The 24,787-nt window shown below is 37.8% G+C and overlaps 2 protein-coding genes across 2 annotated transcripts in view; one reads left to right on the top strand and one right to left on the bottom strand.

Moving 5' to 3' along the window:
- The first annotated feature begins 4,251 nt into the window (after positions 1–4,251).
- 42sp43 (P43 5S RNA-binding protein) lies at positions 4,252–7,495 on the top strand. Its single transcript, XM_079441635.1, has 9 exons — positions 4,252–4,528; positions 4,612–4,712; positions 4,991–5,087; positions 5,192–5,277; positions 5,367–5,440; positions 6,084–6,164; positions 6,286–6,515; positions 6,743–6,796; positions 7,049–7,495. Exons 1-9 carry the CDS (start codon positions 4,391–4,393, stop codon positions 7,286–7,288), a joined length of 1,101 nt encoding a protein of 366 aa, XP_079297761.1. The 5' UTR covers positions 4,252–4,390; the 3' UTR covers positions 7,289–7,495.
- Positions 7,496–20,243: 12,748 nt separating this feature from the next.
- LOC306885362 (SH3 and cysteine-rich domain-containing protein 2-like) overlaps positions 20,244–24,787 on the bottom strand; it is a 28,050-nt gene continuing 23,506 nt past the window's right edge. The window contains exons 10-11 of the mRNA XM_079441821.1: positions 24,264–24,401; positions 20,244–21,393 (exon numbers count right to left, since the gene is read on the bottom strand). Coding sequence (XP_079297947.1) covers positions 21,295–21,393; positions 24,264–24,401 — 237 coding nt within the window. The 3' untranslated portion in view covers positions 20,244–21,294. The remainder of the gene's footprint in view (positions 21,394–24,263; positions 24,402–24,787) is intronic.

The following is a 24,787-nucleotide window of genomic DNA, read 5'->3' as shown; positions in this document are numbered from 1 at the left end:
GTTTAAATTGCATTTTTATTTTTTCTAAATGTCTTTCAGTGTTTTGTATTTCTGACAGTACAATATAACCAGTTCCACTGATTCTTCTTGCCCACAAAATTCACACCTTCCTGTATCATGTTTACCCATTTTATAAAGTGTACTATTTAATCTTGTGTGTCCAAATCTCATCCTTGATATTACTATTTCATCTCTCCTGCCACTTTCCTTTGAATTCTGTAAACCATCCACCTTTTTTCTCCATATCCCATTGTTTTTGCCACCTTTCCTTCAGTCTTTTCTTAATAATGCTCTTGATTTCACTCTTGCTTAGATGAACAATTAAGTTAATGTTGTTGTTTTTAACTGCTTCTTTTGCTTCTTTATCTGCAGTTTCATTTCCTTGGATACCAATATGAGCAGGCACCCATAAAAAAAACACTGTAATACCCATCATTTGAATTCTGTATTACGTTTGCATTATTTCCAGTAAAATGTCTGGTCTACTTTCCGAGTGACTGTATAGTAAACTAGCCAATGATGCACATGAATCTGAACAAATAACTGATTGCAAAGGTCTTATCTCTTCTATCCACTGTGCTGCTAATAATAGTGCAATCATTTCCCCGTATAAACAGATAACTGGTGCTTCTTCTTACCGATAAGTGGAACAGTAAACGCTACTCCTATCTTATTGGCTAAACTCTTTGATGCTTCTGTGTAGATCTGAACATAGATGCAGTACTCATTAATATATTTCTGCAACCTTATATTGTATTCCTTGTTTTACAAATATTATACACCCTCCCCCAATATCTTCCTCTCTATCTCTGTGTACACTATCATATCCTTTAATACTAAAATCTTAAACTGGTTTAAGCCGGGTTTCCTGAATGCACATGATTTCTGGTTTCTTTTTAAGCTCTTTTATAAAACCTTTAAACTCTTGACCATTTGCTAACAAGCTTCTTGCATTCCATTGTTTAATATTCAGGTTGTCTTATCACCTGCACCTCCCGACTTCCCATCAACTTCCAGCCTTTTATTGATATTTTCCCAACATATATTGTTTATACCCAAAAACGTTTCAGCTCCCTTCACAATTATTTAAATTTTCTCTGTTTTGTGTCTGACTTGGTCAGTGCAATTAATTATACGCAATTAACAAAAGCAACCCATCCACTGTCAGTGTTGGGTTAGTTTCCACTGCTTGACCAACCTCTTGTCTCGAGATGTCTTTGTCAGTCTCATCACTTCTCCTTTGCTCTTGGACCATCTTCACTGCCTCTGCATAACTTATGTTGTTTACCACTTTCACTTGTTCAATTTCCACAGCTCTCTTTCTTACATTACATCCACTGTATGTTACCCTATGTTGCCCCCCACAATTACAGCACTTGTCTTGTGCATTCTCTTCACAATTTTCAATTCTGTGATCACCTCCACACTTAGGGCATCTTTGTCTTCCTTGGCACACCGCTGCTATATGTCCATATCTCTGACATCTATAACATCGGCATGGGAGAGGAATATATGGCCTCACTGCAAAGCTCATATATCCAATTTTGACCCTTCCTGCCAGCACTGAATCCTGAAACTCCAAAAGAATTGATAAACTATCAACCGTTTCCCCATTCATTGTTTTTTTGCAACCTTTTTGTTTTACTCGCTTCACCTCCAGAAATACTTTGTTTGAGTCTCTCTAGATCTTCTTCGATTGGAATGCCTGTTATCACTCCGTTTCATTCGTGTCTCACCCAACATCTTCTTATCATTCACTTTTTTCTTGCAAACATTATCGATTTTTAGTGCTTTGTTTTTTTTTTCTGTTTTACATAATACTAACAAGCTTCCATCTCTCAAAATCTCAGCGGTATCCACTTCTCCTAACTTTTTCTTCAGCTCTCTGGACAATGCTATTGGACTTAGATTAATATGTTCATCTTCCTTTCTGAATTTAAGAATTACTTTATATTCCTCTCTTACGATCTTTTTACGGACAACAACCCTATTATCTTCTTCTGAACTGTTTCCTTCTAATCCCCTTTTACCTGTTTGGCTATTACCTTCATTTCGCCCACTCTTTCTCTTTTCTTGTCCTTTCCTACTACTTATTAAATTCCAGTCATCTGACTCCATTTCATCTTCATCCATTACCCCAGAAATCACCTCAATCCAGTCACAAACCAGTTTATGTCAACCGCTGTAGACGCCAAAATCTCTGGAAGTCCACCATCTGATGCCGCGAAGTGTGAAGCCTTAATGGCTAGGAAAAAGTTATTCTAATATTTTCATCTCCGTACAGCTTACAGTAACGTTTTCAATATTAATTTTTTTGTACCTTCTTCCTGTATAATTGCTTCCATTTGTCCTTCTCTGTTAGCCTACATTAGTTTCAGTCATTCCACATGCATAGGCTACATTATCCAGTGGGGTGGTTTTTGAATTTATTCGGATTTCAGTTTAATGCTGCACAGTAAAATCTTGAGTGTTAAATTAACACTGCTCGGAGCATATGTGACCCTGGACCACAAAACCAGTCATAAGTGTCAATTTTTCAAAATTGAAGTTTCTAGATCATCTGAAAGCTGAATAAATGCTTTCCATTGCTGTATGGTTTGTTAGGATTGGACAATATTTGGCTGAGATACAACTATTTGAAAATCTGGAATCTGTGGGTGCAAAAAAATCTAAATATTGAGAAAATCACCTTTAAAGTTGCTTTGTCTTTTATTGTTTTAAAGTAATTTCTTTTATTCTTTCACCATAGCTGAGATTCACATGCTGATTATTCATGTCTATGCCAGAATGTAAACCTTTTTATGAACCGTATTTATAAAAGTGGTTTATAAAGTTTTATCACATTGTCATCTCATTTCTATGCAATAATATAGAAGTCATTAATGCACAGCAGATTTAGATAAAATACAATCAGAGATTCAGGTGCATGAAATCATTTTATCATAAATTTCTTGCCATCACGTATGTGTCTTATAAACACAATTATGACAGCCAAGTAGAAAATTATATTTAAAAAGTCAAGGGTCAAGAGCCCAACTAAAGCAAACACTATTCACAAAAATGTTGAAAAAAAAGAAGAAGAAAATAAACATCTAAACCTTAATTCTCAATAAAGAACTTCTGTTTTAGATACTCCAGAAATAAAGTCTAACTGGTTAGTAATGTATGAAGCTGGTGATGTTGTTTAATTATCTTCTACTTTTATTTCAGTTGATTTCTTCTGAGGCTGTGGCTGAAGTCAGTTGTAGTTGTGTTTCTCTTTTTCTTCAGGGATTCTGCTTGTTAACAGCAGCTGCTCATCATGTTCAATCAACACTTAATTAATCACATAATTATCTCATTAACTTTAACACTCTTGTAGAGTGGGACCATATATGCTCCGAGCAGTGTTAATGTAACACTCAGAATTTTACTGTGTATGTACTTGATATCAAACAGCACCTACATCATATGTTTGGGAGCGTTTTAAGAAAAATCTAGAGAAGAAAATGCTCTCATCCAGAAACAAACTCCAGCATATTTGTTAGACACTAGTGGAAATTCACACAGGACTGGCTTCCACAGTCAGATGAAACTAAAAAAAATAGTTTTTTATGAATCCTATAGAAAATGAGTGGGGTGAACTGAAGAGGAGACGATCTAATAATCCTAATAATAACAATTCATTACATTTATATAGTGCTTTTTTAAGCACTCAAAGTGCTCTACACTGTCAGGGGGTATCTCCTCATCCACCACCATGATCTGGAACTCAGGGTCTGGAGAGATTCTGGATGAAGGAATGGTCTCCTTTCTCTTGTCAAATGTTCTCCAAACTCTTCAGGCATTATAGGTGAAGATTCAGAGGTGTTATCTCGGCAACAGGTGGTTGCAAAAAGTATTGAATAAAAGGGTATGATTAACTGTGGCCAATGTGTATTAGAGAAAAACATTTCATAATGAGATTTCCTTTTAAAATTCTCCAGTGAAACGTTATGTTTTTGCATTTTTTTTTTAAATTAAAGATCAAAAGAATTAATGATACAGATTGATTTTCACAGCCTTCTTTGATCATATTTATGAATGGTATGAATAATATTGAGCACAACTGTAGGCTATAAAAAGCGGGGGTTTTTTTTCTTTTCAATTAAGCACGGGATAAAATGCACATTGACCTTTCATCTAATGCAATCTTTATTCAGACCCATTTGTTCTTAACACGGCTGTGTTGTCATTACATTGAATAACCTATCTTTATTACCAAACATCATTAGCGCAACCAGCTGCAGCTGGCCGGAGTGTATATATCTCACTACGCCGAGTAGCTCTCTTACCTGTTAATGTGAATTAAACGAAGCAAAGTAATAATAATAATGAAACTGCAATGATATAGTTGCATACGCATTTAAAGATGATGAACGCATTGGTGGTTAAGAAAGAGGACGCGGTGCCGCGACTGCAGCTGTTTAATTGCGCTTACACTGACTGCGGCGCGACATTCACTCGACAGTGGCGTCTGCTGGAGCACGAGACCGTGCATACCGGTGCGGTGAGTCCTTAAAAAAAAAACGCTTTTATCAAATTCGGTGTATTTTCTTTTCTGCGTTTGATCAGATTGTTTTTGTTCTTCAGCGGCCTCACAAATGTGTTGAAGCAGAATGTGGACGCAGTTTCACCCGTAAATCGCACCTGAGCCGACATGCTTTAATACACAGCGGGATGAAAAACTTGAAGTAATATGCAAAAAATAAAAATTGTACATACTGTAGTGAGACCCGTATAGGCTTACTTATTTAGATGCATTTCGATTACCTACTTGGCTAAACACTTTGTAGTGTATGTGCTCGTATTAATTTAGATTCTATGTGAAATGCCTGTAGGCTACTTAAAATGAACTGGCATGGTGGAGGGAGAAAAGTGGCTAGTTTAAAAGGTGTTCTACATCTGTGAATAACCATTCCCTCCCCTCATTTTTGTTCATCTGGGAATGTTTGTGCTTCTCGTTGAGCAGGTGCAGTGCCGCTGCATGTGGCAAAAGCTTCTTCACCGCTGATAAACTTAAGAGGCACGCGCGCTTCGCTCACAGCGAGAAACGCGAATGTTTCAAGGTTGGACTCCTATTTTCTTTCCCACTACACAATTACTGGCCACATTTTGCTGCTCGCGCAAACACGCTTTATGCTTGAAATCAACATTGAGTCTGTTTTCTCAGTGTAACGATCCACAGTGCGCAAAGACGTTTAGGAAACGGCGGGCGTTAAAACTGCACCTGGCGACGCACGGTACATCCAGTTTCAGGTGCGTCTGCACAGTGTCTGTAATGACCAATGCTCTGAGACATTGACCACTTAGGACAAATTTATATATTTTCACCATTTTGCTTTAAGATGCTTGAAAAGCGGCTGTGGAATGAGGTTCGAGTCTCACATTGCGCGGAAAGCACATGATAGGAGACATTCGGGTGAGAATTCATTTCTGAAACGCTCCATCTCCTGGCATTAACACACTAACCCTGGGCTGTCCAAACTCTGTCCTGGAGGGCTGGTGTCCTGCAGAGTTTAGCTCCAACTTGCCTCAACACACCTGCATGGAAGCTTGTAGTATGCCTAGTAAGAGCTTGATTAGCTGCTTCAGGTGTTTAAGGATGGAGCTAAACTGCAGGACACCGGCCCTCCAGAGTTTGCACACCCCTGCAGTTTAACCCCATCAATTGACCACCATGTGGTTAAGCTCATTAGCTGTTACCCAGGGGTTAATCCAAAATCTCTTTACTAGTTCACATTTTAGCATGAATGCTGCCTTGTGTACTGAACTTGTTTTAGTAACTTAAAACTATGTAAAATGCAGGGAAGTGGAGTGAGTCTTTAACTTTTGAGGTACAAACTTTTAGATGCTTTGGAGTTGAGATTGATTCACAGAATTCGCACCCAATTTAATGCGTTTAAGTCCCAGTATTGCTTTGCCATCAGAGTAAAGTTGGGCCAAAACCATAATCAAAGACACAGTAGGTTTTTTTTTTTTTATGGTGGGTAGTATCAGAAGTGCTTGATTGAGAGATGACCTCTAACAAGTTCACAACACCCACCCAGTATTTGTTTCTTCAGGTTATCGCTGTCCTCATGCTGAATGCCCTATCAGTGTGCACACCTGGAGGAATTTACAAAAACACATGGCAAGTCACCCAGGTAAACAAGTGAAACTGTTTGCTTATTGGATGTAAACTGCTCCGTTCTCCGTGAGTGGTGTGCTTTTTGTGCCAGTAATGGTTTGCCCAACATCTGTAAAGACGTTTCCTTCTGCCAACAGCATCATTCCCCTGTATGGTATGTAAAAAAGCCTTCAGGAAGCGTGATGCTTTGAGGAGACACAAGCGGACGCATGCCTTACAGAAGCCGGTTTTGCTCTGTCCTAGTCAAGGCTGCCAGGCTTACTTTTCCACCACCTTCAACCTGCAGCATCATATCCGAAAAATCCATCTACAGCTGCTCTCACATCGCTGTTTCTTTCCTGGCTGCAGCAAGAGTTTTGCCATGCGTGTGAGTACATTTGTGGAACATAGACAATATCACAAGACCATTCTACCATCCTATTTCTTAAAGCCAAAGTGACCTGAAGTGTAAGTAACCAGAGGTTGAATTCTGCAAGTCACAACTCCAGTTTTGACTTGGTTTAAGATTGTGTATTGGTAGATCTGTAGTCTTTGTTGTTTTTAGATTGTGAGATTGTGCTAGTAACCCCTGCCTCACCTGTGCTGTTTCAACAGGAAAGCCGCGTCCGCCACATGTTACGCCATGAACCTGATGTGGCCAAACTCAAGGTAGTTCTGTCCCTTAAAGCACACTAGTCAACATTTGAAGTGAATCAAAACCTTTCAAAGTTGTCCTTAAGAAACTAATGCATTTTTTAAATTTTTTATTTTTTTTAAATCCACTTCAAATGTTGTGTCTCAGTTAAAAGCTGCTTGAGCTTGATTAACAGCATTGTGTACTTTACCACATTTTTATTAAGTTGTGTTTATTTAAAAACAGCGTTTAAGTTTAATTTTAACTCTCTGGTTATTTGTATTAAGCACCCACATAAGCGGAGCAGCAAGAGTTGGCAGAAACGTTTGGAAGGGCGAAATCGGCGTCCTCTAGTTGAAGACCTTCGCTCTCTCTTCTCGTTACGCATGAAGATCTCTCCGAGGGCCAAACTGGAAGCTGATCTGACGGGCCTCTTTAATGAGCGTAAAATTCCACACCATGTTGATCCTGAAGTAAACCTCCGAGATCTGTTCAGTATCCATCCAACTAAGGTGGCTGATAAATAGAATACTTAAGTTATTTATTTATTTTTTTTTTGTGCATAAATACTGTGCTGACATGCATTCAGTTTAAAGAAATGTTTTTGTTTTAAGTGTTAGTACTTGAGGTACAGAATTGTTTTTTTTTTTTTTGAGGTTACCATTGTTTGAGAAACAATTGAATTTAAGTTTTGTCTGTATGATGAAAAATAAAGGGTTTAGTTTGGTCAGTCTAGCTTCTGCGTATTTGTATATTCCCTGGGGCTGTGGTTCTTAAGTACTGTTTGACTTCAATTTGGAAGTTGACTTATACTCTGCGAGGAGCTGAATTGTCACGGTGATGGGAGAAATGAAGCGTTTTCCAAACTCTGAATCCACTGAACCATTTGTTCTGCAACTTGGGGAAATTTTTCGATATGATCAACAGACTGCTGATATTGGCTGTGAATGATACTGTAAATGCAACAATACACCCAAAACATGAACCGACTAAAGTATTAATTGCAATCTAGAAATATGAAGGTTTTTTTTTTTTTTTTTTTTTTTTTGGGCAGTTCGCTAAAACCCTAAGACGGTTAGAAGCCTTTATAATGCTTCATTTTCTATTATACTCATGCAAGTATACCTTTACATTAAAAAGGATAACTGTTTTGGACAATTCATCGTGTAAAACTTAAAGGTGGGAACATAAGGGAGGTGCTACATCAGACTGACAAATCTCTGCTTTCCTCAAATTATTTTGGCGATTAATGCAAACCTTGTAGAAAAAAAACAAGCTTCAAATCAAGCCACCTTTATTTTTATAGCACTTTGTACAACAGAAGCATCTTCACCGTATTAAGCAGGAAAGTAAAAATAAATATAAATGGCTTTCAAATTTTGCTGTAAAGCAGCTTTACCAAAACAATATATTGGCGTCATTCAGCTCAGTGTTTGTTCAGTTCAATAAAGTTCATTATGAAGAGTTGAAATCAGAAATTGCTCCACTGAAAGCAGCTCTATAGAATACAGTAGTGTCATTAAGTCTGGGAAAGTTCAGTTTTGAATCCATTCAAGCAGACAGGCTGGTTAAATTGACCGTCTGCTAGCTGCCGCCTCATGCCGCAGAAGTCCGTTAATTCTCAGCACATAGAGACTCCTTCACCTAGATATCACACTAGAGACTGTCTGTTCCCCGAACTAGAAAATACCAAAAACGTCCAAACCAAATGAAAAGAATTTAATTGTTCAACAAATATAAAATGTGTGCAATGCAGAGAAACAATTGATAAAGTTTGGCTCACTGAATATCAGGTCCCTTTCTACAAAAGCACTTTTTGTAAATGATCAAAAATCATAACCTAGATTTGCTCTGTTTGACAGAAACATGGCTAAAACCAGATGAATACATTACTTTAAATGAGTCCACCCCCCAAGATTACTGCTATAAAAATGAGCCACGTCCAAAAGGTAAAGGGGGAGGTGATGCTACAATTTATAGCAATATTCTCAGTATTTCCCAGAGGACAGGTTTTAAGCATAACTCGTTTGAAGTTATGGTGCTGCGTATAACATTATCTAGAGAAACACGTGTTAGTGATAAATCCCCTGTGATGTTTGTACTGGCTACTGTATACAGGCCACTACACAGACTTTATTAAAGAATTTGCTGATTTTCTATCTGAGTTAGTACTGGCTGCAGATAAAGTCTTAATTGTTGGCAATTTTAAGGATCAGCATTCATAGGCATTCTGAACTCTATTGGGGTTAGACAACACGTTTCAGGACCTACTCATTGTCGAAATCATACTCTAGATTTAATACTGTCACATGGAATTGATGTTAGTGGTGTTGAAATTCTGCAGCAAAGCGATGATATCTCAGATCATTATCTAGTCTTGTGTAAACTCCATATAGATAAAACTGTCAATTCTACTCCTTGTTACAAGTATCCTTGTCACAAAAGACTGCTTTGTACGAAATCTTCCTGATTTATCTCAATTCCTCAGCATACCCAACAGCACAGAAAAACTTGATGTAACAGAAACTATGGACTCTCTCTTTTCTAGCGCTTTAGATACAGTTGCTCCTTTACACTTAAGGAAGATCAAAGAAAAGAGTCTGACTCCGTGGTATAATGAGCACACTCGCCCTCTAAAGAGAGCAGCCCGGAAAATGGAGCGCAGATGGAGGAAAACAAAACTAGAGGTGTTTCGCATTGCTTGGTGGGGAAAAGTACCCTATCCTACAGAAAAGCATTAAAAACTGCTAGATCTGATTACGTTTCGTCTCTTCTAGAAGAAAACAAACATAGCCCCCGATATTTATTCAATACAGTCACTAAATTAACAAAAAATAAAGCATCAACAGGTGTTGGCATTTCCCAAGAGCACAGCAGTAATGATTTTATGAGCTACTTTACTTCCAAGATCGATTCTATCAGAGATAAAATTGTAATCATGCAGCCATCAGCTACAGTATCACATCAGATAGTGCACTATAGATCTCCTGAGGAACAATTCCACTCATTCTCTACTATAGGAGAGTATAGGATACAGTATATACTAGTATAAATTAATGGAGTAAAAGCATAACTTACAACAAAAGAACCGAGATAAAAAAAAAGAAAAAAAAAGACATGATTCATCTAGTAGCTAAAAGCGCTGCCCTGCCCATTTGATCGCCGCCCAGCAGACACACGGAGCAAGCAAGAGGAATCACTGGTGCTGGCCTCATTTTCACCGTGACCGCTGCTGTTAAATGCTAAACATTTTCCTCACTTCTTTTGTTTGTCCGACACCGAGGTGCACCATGAGTGACGGATCCGCGTCCCAACTAGCTCTACCAACTCCATGTGCTTTTTTTTTTGTTTTGTTTTTTTGTCAGATCTCCACTGTTTTTGTTTTAATTGCATGTGCATTTTATTTTATTGAAACCTCCATTAAGTTTAAAGTTAATCCATAATCAAGATTTAAATCTGAGTTTAAAGTTATGGTGCAAATATTAAATCCAGGATCAAAATGATGAGTTAAAATGTAAACCTGCTTATTTTTAAAGGTTTTAAAGTTTGGAGCAAAATAATTATTAGATAAACCTTGATTTAAGCTAGATTTCAAATTAATCATTGCAAAACATTTTTGCTAAAAAAAGCGACAATTGGCCTAATGATCATTTAAAATATAATTTGAAGAAGTGTGTCTTTCACAAAATGATTTGTGAATTGTAGTCTATATATAACTATAAAATATAGCCTACTCAATTTTTCTCCCTCTTCACCAGGCACTCATTTCACTTTTATTTCTTTCAGGATAAATAATTGAATTCACATGTTTAAAATCAGTCAGTATAGCACATAGCCCCTAAATTTAGCAATCAATGTCGTGTCTTCCACCTTCTCTAAAGAATCACTGTTGAAGCCTTGGGGCTTTGATGCCAGAATTTAGATTTTATTATCAGAGACAATGAAACCGAGAGAGTGTGTGTCTCCATACCCTTTAATACAGGTTTTTCCTTTAAGGTGTGTTCTATACATTTCCTACGTCATAGTTGATCTTCTTTTAGCTGTGTCTCCATCTGCTTTCTGGAGCAGATTATAGGCCTCAATCATGTCAAAACCAGATGTGCAGCTTTATCTTAAACCACACGTCAGCATATTCCATTCTTCTGCAGGCCTCTACTCACACAGGCAGATATACTTTTATAATAGTAGAATAACTTGATACATAAATGGCTATATTCACATTGATTACACTTGATTAATTTATATTTTGATTAATAAAACTCTTCGTCATCAACTATGCATATTATAAACTTAACATTTAATGTACAACATTTTGTCTTTGTTACTCTTAGTTATAAAGAATGGCATTTTAGAAAGACTGTCTGAGTTTGTCTGCATCCATATTGCAGGTTTTCTCTCACATGTAAAGCATGGTAGCAGTTGTTTCTTTTAGTTCTTTCAAAGCAGTTCTTTCTGAGTTTCTGCTCACGTGTTTTTAAATCTGTTTCATTGAGGTTCCAAATAATGGCTCATTGGCTTAGATAAAACACCTAGAAGGATATTCTTCTTATGCACACATGCAAAGTATTGCAGCTGTTATTTCTATGAAATTATGTTGTCTTTGCTGTTCTGTTAGGCCTATTTGTTTCTTTTTTCACAGCTTGTCCTATTTTGGCACAATCCCTAAATTGAACTTGAGAAGTTTACTAAGGGCACCCATCTCTCATGAAATTAAACTATGTAAAACATATTCTACCTGACTTCCTGATATAAAGTACTATTAATTTAATTTGGTAATTAATACTGAGACACTAATTTGGGCAAAAAGCACTAATGACTTGTTTAAGACTTGAAGCTAAAAGTTGAGGACTTGCAACTCGACTTGGACTTGCCTATTTTGACTCGGGACTTGACTTGGGACTTGTCTGTTTTGACTTGGGACTTGACTCGAGAATTGAATGCAAAGACTCAAGACTTACTTGTGACTTGCAAAACAATGACTTGGTCCCACCTCTGGTTAGACCCTATTCAATCTAAACTACTAAAAGAGCTACTTCCAGAAGTCATAGATCCTCTTTTGGAACAAATGGAAAAGAGGAAGTGGAAAGAAAAGGAAACGACAAGCAGACAACTCAGGAAAAAGTGACAAGAAGAGAACGGTGACATAAGATGAAGTGCAAACTGATGACAACTCAAAAAGAGATAAGCAAGGATCTCACATTCTTTTGTCAGAGAAGCAGAAAATAGAAAAGATATCTGATGATCATCACATGCCTAATGCATCTAATTCTAGAAGCTCAAGCTGTACAACAGCACCCAGACTTGCCAAGAATTGACTTTTCAACCCTCATCTGTATCTGGCAGTGGCTTTTACTTAATACAAAATGAATAAGAATTGGACAGGAAGCAAAAGAAATCTAGATAAAATAGACATATTGTAGATAATAATCATAATATCAGTTATAAGAAAATTAGCAATTCAAATGTTTTATGGGAAAAGGTAGAAGAAAATAATTGGTATAAAATGGTAAATTACACAGAAAAAAAAATTAAAAGAGGGGAAAGCTTAGCTTGCTTTGAAGCAAGACTAGTCTTATAAATTGTACCAATACTCATACACAGTTCACGGTGTAGAATAGAATGGTTTAAGAGACAGAGGTTCTCAAACTTTTCCATTCCACGACCCACCTAAACAAGGATAGGCTAATCTATTTCAAGACCCGCCAAATAATGTGAGATCAAAAAACAAATGACATTACGGTAAGCTTAATCTTAATTAAAAGTTTATTATGGCAAAAAAATTAAGTATTTAAGAAAAATATCCATTTTACTTTATAGTACAACTGTAAATTTTCACTAAATACTATTTATGTTTTCATTTCTTCATTTACAGATGAGTATATGAAATATAATCCGTGCTGAGAGGGTTGCTCTAGCACAGAAAATGCTCATATAATCCGTCCGTGCGTGTGTAGGGGAGAGCGGAGCACAGCCCAACACTTTTTATTATTTTAGCAAAGAAAAAGAAGCAAAGCAGAACTATCTAAAACGGTTTGGAGATTAAAATATTTGTGAAATAATTGTACAAATAATAAACAGATGTGTCTCCTTTTAAATAGGCCTAAAACAAACCAAGATGGCAAATTTATTTCAGCCAGAAATTTACTTTTGCAATGATTAAATAAATGTTCAACGATATCTTCAAAAGATTTTTTAACTTTGGGACATTTTTCTCTAGCCTAGTAATGATATAGCAAGGAAATAATAGGAAATGTTTCAAAATTTTGTTATGTTAGCGAAATATTTTAAATCTTGTAGTGTTACAAATACCCCACATTTGTGCCCCGCTCACCCCGTACAAGTAAAATGTTTTTTACATACCATTTCTTTATTGGGAGGCAGACAAATGCATATGAAGGAACGAAAACAACTTACTCTTTATATGGAGTGAGTGAGTTTCTTCTCATTAATAGCCTAATGCGGACTGGGCCTCTTAATAGTGAACCATCGCTCTGAGACCCTCGCTGTTTTAGCGAGTATGTTTTAAATCGCGGCATTTGCGATTTGAAAATCGCACTAAGCAATATCGCAATTCATAACTAATGTTGGTATATCGTGCAGCCCTAGACTAAACTGAGTATGTGTGTGCGTATCATTGAAATGCAAATTTAGCTACAGCCGAACTTTGAACACCACTCTGCAACCCACAGTTTGAAAACCCCTGGTTTAAGAAATATCCAGGACTATCTAGTGAAATGGGAATAAATGTAATAAAACTGGGAGGTAAATGCTTAATAGAAAGAGGCGATAAATAAATACTTTTAGAAACTGTACCCAAAAAATGGCATTATGCCCATACTGGTGCTAGTTTCTCCAATATACAACAAACTACAGAGAAGCAATTGAATTACAATGCATACGCACTCGTAAATGGCCAATAGTAAGGAAAAAGAAAATACAAAAGCCACAAGGAAAAATACAATTAATGGCAAATCAGGAATTTGAACGTTATGAGAAAAAGGAACATATTGATGTAGGAAAAGTTGAAGGAAAATGCCGCAAAATATGGAAAACACCACATTGTAAAGATGACTATTTAATGATAAAACAAGGCCCACCACCTATATTTGATGACACCGATATTGCAGTGACAGACATGTGTGGATTAGAATAAGGCCTCTTAACAACATTACCAGAAAAATGGTCAGGATTATGTACTAGGGTTATGCTGACACATAAAATGAGCCACATCTCTCTAGAATAGGAAAAAACAAATTAAGAGAAAATCAGATCCAAAGGAGCCTATGAAAAAGACCCTGTAGTTTATATAGATTCAATTGGTCAACCAAGAGGTATACCTTATGAGTTTAAAGCAAGAGATGAAGTCAAATCAGGGTTGAATCAATATTTGTTTGGATTACGCAAAATAAAAATGCAGAATGGATCAATTACATATATTACAATCAGCAAAGATTTAATAATTACACTGATGAGGCCTTATAACTTCTAGAAGAATAATTGGATGCAACAAGCAGACTGCCAGAGCAAAATAGAATAGCTTTATATTATTTGTTAACTGAAAAAGGAAAAGTATGGGTTATGTTTAAAATAATACTGCTCCAAAAGGAGCTTTTAGTGAAGTAATAATCAAATAAAAGGTTAAAACTTAAAGCAAATGTTGGGACAGATAATAAAATGTGGGATTGGTTTGATCTAAAGTTAGGAGCATGGGGAGCATGGTTAGCTAAATTAGGAATGTTTTTAGGAGTTGCAGTATTAATAGGAGGATTACTGTTTTGTTGTGTGCTTCCTATACTGAGGTCAATGGTTGTCAAAGCCACAGCTAGGCAAATGGAAATGCTAAGATGTTAAGATGATGAGAAATTGAAGTTGAAGTGAATCAAAATGTACACTACCAGGACTGGGCTTATACACCCAATTGTAAGTCACAAACATTGTCAAATGATGGAGATTCTAGTACCTCAACTGAGGACGAAGAAGAAGTATAAAGATGAACCATACCCTGGGTGAATGTGCTAGCCTAACCTCTGCCCAAGGGTGGCCCTCTACGATGCGTAAAATGTCTGGGCTGAAGATCAACTATGCTATGTTTGTGTGATGTTATATGTGTTATGTTTTTAATTTTTATATCTGTTGTATACATAACTGTGACAACCACAGGCAAGCGCTGAACCAATTGCACGCTCATGCTTATAACATTGTTTTATATTAAATGAGAGATTAGGGGGACAGGATATTTTACTCCTTCCTAGTCAATTGTGGGGGAGAGGTTTGGTCCTGTTGCTCCGCCAGAGTGCTGTTGCATAATCTAGTCATTGGTGATAAAACCGTGTGACTTAATTTGGTCACTAGGTAGTAATAACTGATGAGACTGAATTATGAAACTGCACTCTGGGAAAGACAAATAAAGGTGAGACTTAGTAAGTCTCAAAGGGGGGAATAAAGAGGGGGGAATTAAGAGTTTTATTAATCAAAATACAAATTAATCATATGTAATCAATGTGAATATAGCCATTTATGTATCAACTTATTCTACTATTATAAAATTGTATCTGCCTGCATGTGTAGAGGCCTGCAGAAGAATGGAATGTGCTGACGTATGGTTTAAAGTAAAGCTGCACATCCTGTTTTGACACAATAGGGTCTCTTCTTTTAACGTAACATAAATTGGGGCCTATTGTCTGCTCTAGGAAACAGATGGAGACTGTTTCCTAGAAACAATAATGAACACGCCTTAGGGGGAAAACCTGTATTTAAGAGGGCACAAACGCAGATTCGGGAGATTCACTGCAGGGTCTCTCGGTTTTATTGTCTCTGATAATAAAATCTAAATTCTGGCATCAAAACCCCAAGACTCTGATAATGATTCCTCATAATACGGGCAGAAACCACCGCAATAGCAACAATGGGAATTATGTAAGGCTGCTATTCATTGACTATAGCTCAGCTTTCAACACTATAGTCCCCATCAAGCTGGCTTCTAAACTCACAGACCTCGGCCTAAACTCCTCACTCTGTGACTGGATTCAAGACTTCCTCACCGGCAGACCTCAAGTGGTGAAAGTTGGCCTGTTCACCTCAAACTCCATCACCCTGTCCTGAGTCCCCTGCTCTACTCTCTCTACACACATGACTGTGTGTCCTCTCACAGCTCCACATCTATTATCAAATTCGCTGATGGTACTCTGGTTCTGGGCCTCATCTCCAACAATGATGAGACCGCATACTTGGACGAGGTAGAGAGACTCACATCATGGTGCCAGGACAACTGTCTCTCTCTGAATGTGAGCAAAACTAAAGAGCTGATCATGGACTTTAGGAAGAGACAGCAGCAGCCCTACACTCCTCTTATGATCAGTGGGACCCCTGTGGAGAGGGTGAGTAGCTTCAAGTACCTCGGTGTAAACATCTCCGAGAACCTGACTTGGACTACACACATCCAAACACAGGTTAAGAAAGCCAGGCAAAGACTGTACCATCTGCGACAGCTGAGGAAATTCAGGGTCTCGCCAGCAATTCTGAAAACTTTCTATTCAGGGACCATAGAAAGTGTATTGACTCAGTGCATCTCAGTGTGGTATGGAAACAGCTCCAATCAGGACTGCAAAGCACTACAGAGAGTTGTGCGCTTAGCTGAGCGCATCTCAGGGTCTGCTCTCCCCTCTCTACAGGACATCTACCTCAAACGCTGCAAAAATAGAGCTGTTAAAATCTTCAAGGACTCTAATCACCCTGGTAACCATCTATTCACTTTGCTTCCAACTGGTAAGCGCTTCCGTAGCCTGATGGCAAAAACTGAGAGACTTAGGAGGAGCTTCTTCCCCCAGGCCATCAGGCTCCTAAACTCTAACTCTGGGTCATAACATCACATGACTCCATGTAAATATCACTATATCAATAAGCTATTCATAATTTTTTCTACCTCATATGCTGCTATTTAAATACCCTGTACAACGTTTTTGCACATTCCTCTTATATTACTATTTATGTCAACAGCATACTGACCTGCACATTTATATTTATATATATTGTGGCGGGAGGAGCCAACGACAGACACAGTGGGCGTGGCGTCAAGCCTCGGAGAGGTTTTTATTAAACAATATATCAAAATAAAGTGTCCAAAGGGGGAAAAGTGTCCAAAACAAACGGGGATCTGGTGTCCTCGTCGTGCTGCGGGGCTGTGCAGGAGGGCAGTGTTCAGGAGGGAAGGGTCCAGGGAAGGGGCGGAGTCCGGTGGCCGCACGCGCTCCCCTCTCGGGGCCGGGATCGAGTGGCGGCGGCGTCTCTTGCGCGGCTTCGTCCATCTTCGGGCATCCCGGCGCTTCTGGGGGATTCGGCGGCCCGGCATCCTAGCCCGTCAGCCGCCTAACGGGTGCGGCAGTCCTCCTCGACGCTCCCTTCCTGGACCCACGAGGACACCAGAGTGCATGCACGGGAAGAGACCGGTCTCTCGAGGAGAGGCGCGTTCGGCATTTAACGGCGGCGGTGATGAGGCTCTATTCACGTCAGGTGCGCCTCATCATACGCCGCCAGCCCTGGCTGTTTCAGCGCCCCTCCTCTCTCACACACCCACTCCTGTCGGGAGCCTGGTGAAGGGCGGCGAATATGGGACGGGGTGGTGATGATGGACAGGGGGGAGGCAGCCGACTCGTCACAATATATCTATTTTTTTTCTACTTTTCTTTTTCTTAATATTTGTCTATACAATTGCACTGTCCTTGGAGCAGACCTGACTTACATTTCACTGCTGGTTATACTCTGTATAATTGTGTATGTGACAAATAAAACTCTTGAATCTTGAATCTTGAACTAAATTAAACTAACAGATATCTCTTGTGCAAAAACACATTAATACAGTTTAGTTAAATATTTACTCTCCTTATCAGTTCGTGACTTTGCATAACCGTTTTCTGTGGACCTTCACTAATATTTCAGTAAAAGTGTTTTACTTTGGTTATTCTGACTGTTACGTTTTATGGTAAATTGCTGTTTTTTCCTTGACTTTACAGGAATTTACTGGCAGCACGGTTGCCAGTAAGTAATTGTTTTTCTAGTTTGTTGCTGTAAATTACATTTCATGCTGGGTTTTTTTTCAGCTTACATCTTTAAAGTGTTAAAGTATCACTGAATTGGTGTTGAAGTTATTCAGATAATTCTTTGATTAATTAAGTGATGATTGTGCATTAGTGATGAACACCTGCTGTTAACAAGCAGAATCACTGAATGATAGAGAAACACAAGAACTACAACTGACTTCAGCCACAGCCTTAGATGAAATCAACTGAAATAAAGAAGACATTATGTCTCTCAAGATCTGATTAAACAACTCCTAAATCAGCATTACCAGCTTCACAGATTACTAACCAGACTGATGGCATTTCTGTCAGACGTCTACAGAAGTGCTATTGAGAATTGAGATTTAAGTATTGTTGATATTCTTGTTGTTTTTGGGCACTACCATGATGGTGATCAGTGTTAGCTTTAGTTGGGCACTTCAACCTTGACTTTAAAACATTAACTTTTTTTGGCTGCTGTAAACATATTTAAAAACACATTTGTTATAGCAAATAAGTGGACAATTCAGTGACATAATTTATTCATGTCGCAATGCATGCTGGGAGTTATGGGTGAGGTTTGTCCTGTGCTGGTACCCAGCATGCATTGCAGCATTAAGCTTTTGACTCACCATTGTAGAGATTCATTTGCTGATTCTTGATGTCTGTGTGTGTCCAAAACATGTCATTATTTTGCAGTATCATATAACAAATAACATGAAGTCAGTGTAAAACTACACCATATCATTAAAGATTGTCCACTGAATGAGATCATAAAAGCAGGCTGCTTCGTGATGCCTATAATTCATAAACGCTTGCTAACAAATTTTTTTGTTTTTTTTTGGTATAAGAAATGTGTTTATATAAACACGGTTATAGCAGCCAGAAAAAATATAGTATTAGTGTTGATACGTTCAACACGGAAGCTCCGAAGCTTGAATCAAGAAACAACACATTTCACATTTAAGCACTGTATCACAGCTTGATCTGAATCTGTATCTGAAGCTTCGTTCACCTGAACACCACGTGACTGCTTCAGTATCCGGTTCAAACGAAGCGAACCTCAGCGCTGTTTCCTTTACATTGTATTAGGCTACATTATAATGCTTTAGCATTGTTTTCTTTTATTGTAATTTATATATTAAGGTCGAATGAACTTAAGGAAATAACAGTCTAAGCATAGACAGATCACAGATTTTATTCATGAGTTTATGTTTGATTTATTTGAATTATTTTAGTGGCAGTACACTGACACAAATGAATGACTTTGACAATGGCCATTACTTCTATACAATAAATTAACACAAAGAATCAGTTGTAAAACCGGATGTGAAAGTAGCAGCTGTAACAGAACACAGCACTTTGGAAGGTGTTATTCGTGTTTATTACCACAAGGTGGCTACAACACGAACCTTTTCCAGATACAATGGGATCAAAAGTTTCACTGGTTCATAAAGTTTCACTTTGCCAACATCATCTAGCATTAAATCATCAAGGGTCAAGAGCACAACTAAAGCAAACGCTGATTGCCATAATGGTGAGGTCAAACGCAAGGTTTTCAATAAAGCATCTAAATGTCTATTAATTCTCAAATATTTTTTGTAGATATATGACAGAAATAAAGTCAGACTGTAACGCGTGAAGCTGGTGATGCTCTTTGTGGAGTTGTCTAATCATCCATTCAGTTGATTTCCTCTAAGGCTGTGGCTGTTTGTCAGTTGTAGTTTCATTTCTTGCTCTTTTCTTCAGTGATTCTGCTTGTTAACATCAGCTGAAATCACTCATTAGTTTTCATTTTCTCAGTGAGGTGGACTATATTAGTAAACTCATGTAGGGAATAGTGAATAAGGGTGTAGGGTGTGATTTGAAACAGTGTCTGAGTGCTGTTACTTCACAGGACGGCAGAAGGATACTTTCTCGAAAACAACAAATATTACCCAGAATGCATTGTCTTCTATAGGATTTTACTGTTGTAATGGCCATTTCTTTACATTTTTTACAGCAATTTTTACAGTGTAATGCTTCTACTGTGTAGTTACAATTATATTACAGGACTGTCCGTACGTTTCCCATCATGCATTTGCATTTACAGTAAAAACATGAATACAATGCATTGTTGTAAAATGTATTGTAAAAATTACATCAATTGCTAACAGTGTGCTGTATGCCAGAAATAACTAAAAGAAAATGTTCTCATGCACTCTACTGTTAGGCACATTTCGTCATCTCTGAAAACTGTCCTACTTTAGTGTACTGATTACTAAATACACACACATACGCACATAATGTCTGTCAGAATGAGGGCAGGTAAAAATAGATGTACAGCAGTGATAGTGTAAAATAGGTTGAAGTCTATATTCATTGGTTTATAAGAAATGAAGGCCATTTTTGAAATGATCTGGAAAAAAAAAATCCTTTTAGTCAGTGTAGAGTTCCATTAATATTTATTTGTTTTGCTAAACAAGCCATGGTTTATAACCACATCTTATAAAACAGCAAGCAACTCATTTAGTCTGTGTAATAAAATACAGAATATTTGAACATTAAAATGCTTTAATAGGTATACAGTATATTACATGGAACAGACATACACTTTTTTAATTATTGTATGAACACATACCCCTTTTAAAAGAGGGCAAAAATCTAATTTTATACAAGTATATTAGTTCATAGCTTTCTTACAGGCAAGTAATAGTAATTGTTTCAAAGCTGGTGCTTAAAGGTCTTCTATGCAGCGAAGGCACTTATTGATACCTCCTATAAAAGACAATCGGTTCAGCTCAGTCTGCCCCCCCCCCACACACACACGCACAGTATAGGTAATAGATAATCAAGCACATTAAAATAGGTGTTTGTGTTTTATATGGAAAACCAACCCTTTGCCTTTCTTTGAAAGGTGTATGTGTTCATTATAAATCTTACAAAACCTAAAATATTATCTGCCGCTTTCTTTTAGTATTTTTCCATGGTAAAGGAACTGAAGTCCACGTTCTTAAGATATTGTGGAAGTTTGTGTTTGATGGATAAGAACAAAACTGAGACTTGCCCTGTTCAAAATATTATTTATTATCATTTATATTAATTAAAACCATTATTAATGTATTTATTGTTAGTATTCTAATGGAAGTTGTATTGTTTTTGTTTTGAAAAAGCAGAATAGTCCTATTTTTCAGATTAACCCTTAATCTTCTCCAGGAGTTGTTAAATTTCTGTTCCACTTCACTAGGAATTATATATGCCAACAACATATCACTTTCCCTGAATAACAGGAATACATTTATTTTCCCAAAAAACAAAGAAACAGGAACATGATGGTAGAGAAGCATAAATTATGAGGATCAATCAGATTGAACAAACCATGGCTCTTTAATGCAGCTAATATTTGTGTATACATTTGACATAATACAAAAGGTTTATGTGGTAAATGGTATTGCTGTATCATAAATGTTGTTTATGACGTTGTTCAACTCAATCAGCTGTTATATCTCCTCCAGTGAATCAGTCGGGACCAGACCTCTCTTCTTACCACTGCTTAGCTTTAGAAAGCCATCAGTTTCTTCATTTTTCCCCACACAAATCTATGACAAAAAGAAATGTGGTATGAAGATGAAAAGAACAACAGTAAAATAAACTGAAGCCCTTACTTAAATAGATATACACTCACTGGTACCAACTGAGCATCGTTTAAACGCCACAGCCTACCTGAGTATTGTTGCTGACCATGTCCATCCCTTTATGACTACAGTGTACCCATCTTCTGATGGCTACTTCCAGCAGGATAATGCACCATGTCACAAAACTCAAATCATCTCGGACTGGTTTCTTGAACATGACAATGAGTTCACTTTACTCAAATGGCCTCCACAGTCACCAGATCTCAATCCAATAGAGCACCTTTGGGATGTGGTGGAACGGGAGATTCACATCATGGATGTGCAGCCGACAAATCTGCAGCAACTGCGTGATGCTATCATGTCAATATGGACCAAAATCTCTGAGGAATGTTTCCAACACCTTGTTGAATCTATGCCATGAAGAATTAAGGCAGTTCTGAAGGCAAAAGGGGGTCCAACCCAGTACTAGCAAGGTGTATCTAATAAAGTGGCCAGTGAGTATATATATATATATATATATATATATATATATATATATATATATATATATATACACATACACTGAACAAAATTATAAATGCAACACTTTTGTTTTTGCCCCCATTTTTCATGAGCTGAACTCAAAGATCTAAGACTTTTTTATGTACACAAAAGGCCTATTTCTCTCAAATATTGTTCACAAATCTGTCTAAATCTGTGTTAGTGAGCACTTCTCCTTTGCCGAGCTAATCCATCCACCTCACAGGTGTGGCATATCAAGATGCTGATTAGACAGCATGATTATTGCACAGGTGTGCCTTAGGCTGGCCACAATAAAAGGCCACTCTCAAATGTGCAGTTTTATCACAATGCCACAGATGTCGCAAGTTTTGAGGGAGCGTGCAATTGGCATGCTGACTGCAGGAATGTCCACCAGAGCTGTTGCCCGTGAATTGAATGTTAATTTCTCTACCATAAGCCGTCTCCAAAGGTGCTTCAGAGAATTTGGCAGTACATCCAACCGGCCTCACAACCGCAGGCCACGTGTAACCACACCAGATCAGGACCTCCACATCCATGACATGAAGAAAGAAAGTGAAGTGACATATGGCCAAGCATGGTAACCCACACTCAGAATTTGTGCTCTGCATTTAATCCATCCTAAGTGCACACAGCAGTGAACACACACCCAGAGCAGTGGGCAGGCAATGCTGCGGTGCCCAGTGGGCAGTTGGGGGTTTGGTGCCTTGCTCAAGGGTCACACCTCAGTCGTGGTATTAAAGGTGGAAGAGAGCACAGTACATTCACTCCCCCCACCGGACCTGAGACTTGAACTCGCAACCTTTGGGTTACGAGTCCGACTCTCTAACCATTAGGCCACGACTGCCCTAACAGTCTATCTTCAACGACTGCCCGTTGAAACATAACTAAGACATAATAAATCCAGAAGAACTGTGATAGCTACCTGAAAAACTATGCGCAAGTGTACAGAGGACAAAAGCTGCTTTAAACGCAAAGGATAGTCACACCAAATGTTGATTTCATTTAGTTAACAGAAGTTAATTGATAAATAAAATCTATTTATGACATTATTTTTGACAGAATACTCATTTTACAGCATTTGTACACAAGTGCCTAAAACTTTAAACAGTAATGTAGCTTTGAAGGTAGGTCTCTTGAAGCATCTTGGAGACTTTGCCACAGTTCCTCTGGTTTTAAGCTGGGCACACACTGTGTCATTTTTAATAGTCCTTTACAATTGTTACTTGTCAGCCTGTACATGATGATCATGTCACACTGTGGGATCTCAGTTGTCATTAATGTCAGACTGAGCGACAGTCAAGACATGTTAAAAACTGATACGTGCAAGAAAACTTGTCCGGAGTTTTACATTATGAACCCATACATGTTCAGTGACTGCGAGCTGCATTACACGTGAGACTGAAAGGTTGGCTATCATGAAAAGTATTTCTTTAAGAAGAATAGTGTAAGCAGCACTACACACCCGCATGAAAACAGCAGCACAGCGGTGTTTATCAGAGTAAAGGCAACATATATGAATTTCGTGAGTGGGGGATGGGAGCGCCGGAGTTTATAGGGGTTAGAAGAAATCTGTAGCATTAATTCTGATCATGGCTTGTCGTCTTGAAAAATTGAGAGTTTGTCGTAGGAGCTGTCACACTGTAGGAATGTGTGCCAACAGCCTATAAATCGGCTGCCATTGAATATGTCAAACCAGCGATCGAAGACTACGGATTTTAGCCTAGCATTATAGAAATTTTCTAGGATTTTCTAAATTTGTCTCAGACGACCAAATCGTGGCCAAAATCACACAGTGTGAGCTGGGCTTTAGTCTGTCTCGTTTTTTCTTCCTGTTTCTTCATGTCATTCCAGACAGACTGGATGATGATCAGATCAAATCTCTGTGGGGAGCACTAGCTGTTGTCAGACTCCTTGTGCAAACAAAAATTTCACTGGCAAAATGGCAAAATGAATGTTTGGAAATGTAAACTGATATTTCCTACTGACACACTACTGCAAAAGATAAAAATAAATGACTTTAAACCATTTTTTAGCTAGCGAAAATATTAGTGGCTTAAGACTTTTGCACAGTACTGTATATACGGTTACACTTTATATAATTAAGGTACAATTCCCACTATTAACTATTTGCTTATCAGCATGCATATTACTAGCATTTTGGCTGTTTATTAGTGATTATAAAGCACAAATGAATGCCTTATTCTGCGTGACCATATTTTAGATCCCTTAACCACACCACATACCTAAACTTAAGAACTACCTTACTAACTATTAATAAGCAGTGTGTGTGTGTGTGTGTGTGTGTGTGTTACCTGAGCCTCTTTAACAGTCAGATGGCCTAGGTCTTTGTTGCCATGGACATTTTGCGTCACCTTCCAGACACGTTCACCTGGACGCACTCGCTGCACAAAATTAGCTGGGAATAATCCAACTCTATCACCACATTTTCCCTGTACACACACACAAACATAATTATTCCATAAGCTAGTACTCATTTGGAGGGAAATCACAGTCTAATCTTCCTTTATAGTTCTAATTTTGTTTTTGTTCTAATTAGTTCTAATTTTGCAGACATTGTTCTGACTAGAATTAACTTTGCAAGTATATGTCAACTTGTCAAGTTAGTAGGATGTAGGGCTTCAAAGTAACTTTCCCTAAAAGTAATGCATTACAATATTGCTTTACTCCCTATACTGTATATATAATTTTGTTAACTTAATTTATATTGGTTTTTAACATTCTAAAATATCTTTAGCAAAACAGCAATATTAATTTGACATCAAAACAAACATTCAAAAATGCCCTCTACACGCAACCGTTCTTCTGTGGCTTTGTA

The sequence above is a fragment of the Barbus barbus genome (genome assembly GCF_936440315.1).
Source record: "Barbus barbus genome assembly, chromosome: 19".
Taxonomy (NCBI): Eukaryota; Metazoa; Chordata; class Actinopteri; order Cypriniformes; family Cyprinidae; genus Barbus; species Barbus barbus.
The sequence above is the reverse complement of the archived record's forward strand: the minus strand, read 5'-3'. Positions and strand labels throughout refer to the sequence as shown.

Excerpts from the sequence above, each read along its gene's own strand:
- 42sp43 (XM_079441635.1), top strand. The coding sequence starts at position 4,391 with ATGATGAACGCATTGGTGGTTAAGAAAGAGGACGCGGTGCCGCGACTG. Across the intron at positions 4,713-4,990 it reads AGCGGGATGAAAAACTTGAA|GTGCAGTGCCGCTGCATGTG; the intron begins GTAATATGCAAA and ends CTCGTTGAGCAG. Across the intron at positions 6,797-7,048 it reads CTGATGTGGCCAAACTCAAG|CACCCACATAAGCGGAGCAG; the intron begins GTAGTTCTGTCC and ends ATTTGTATTAAG.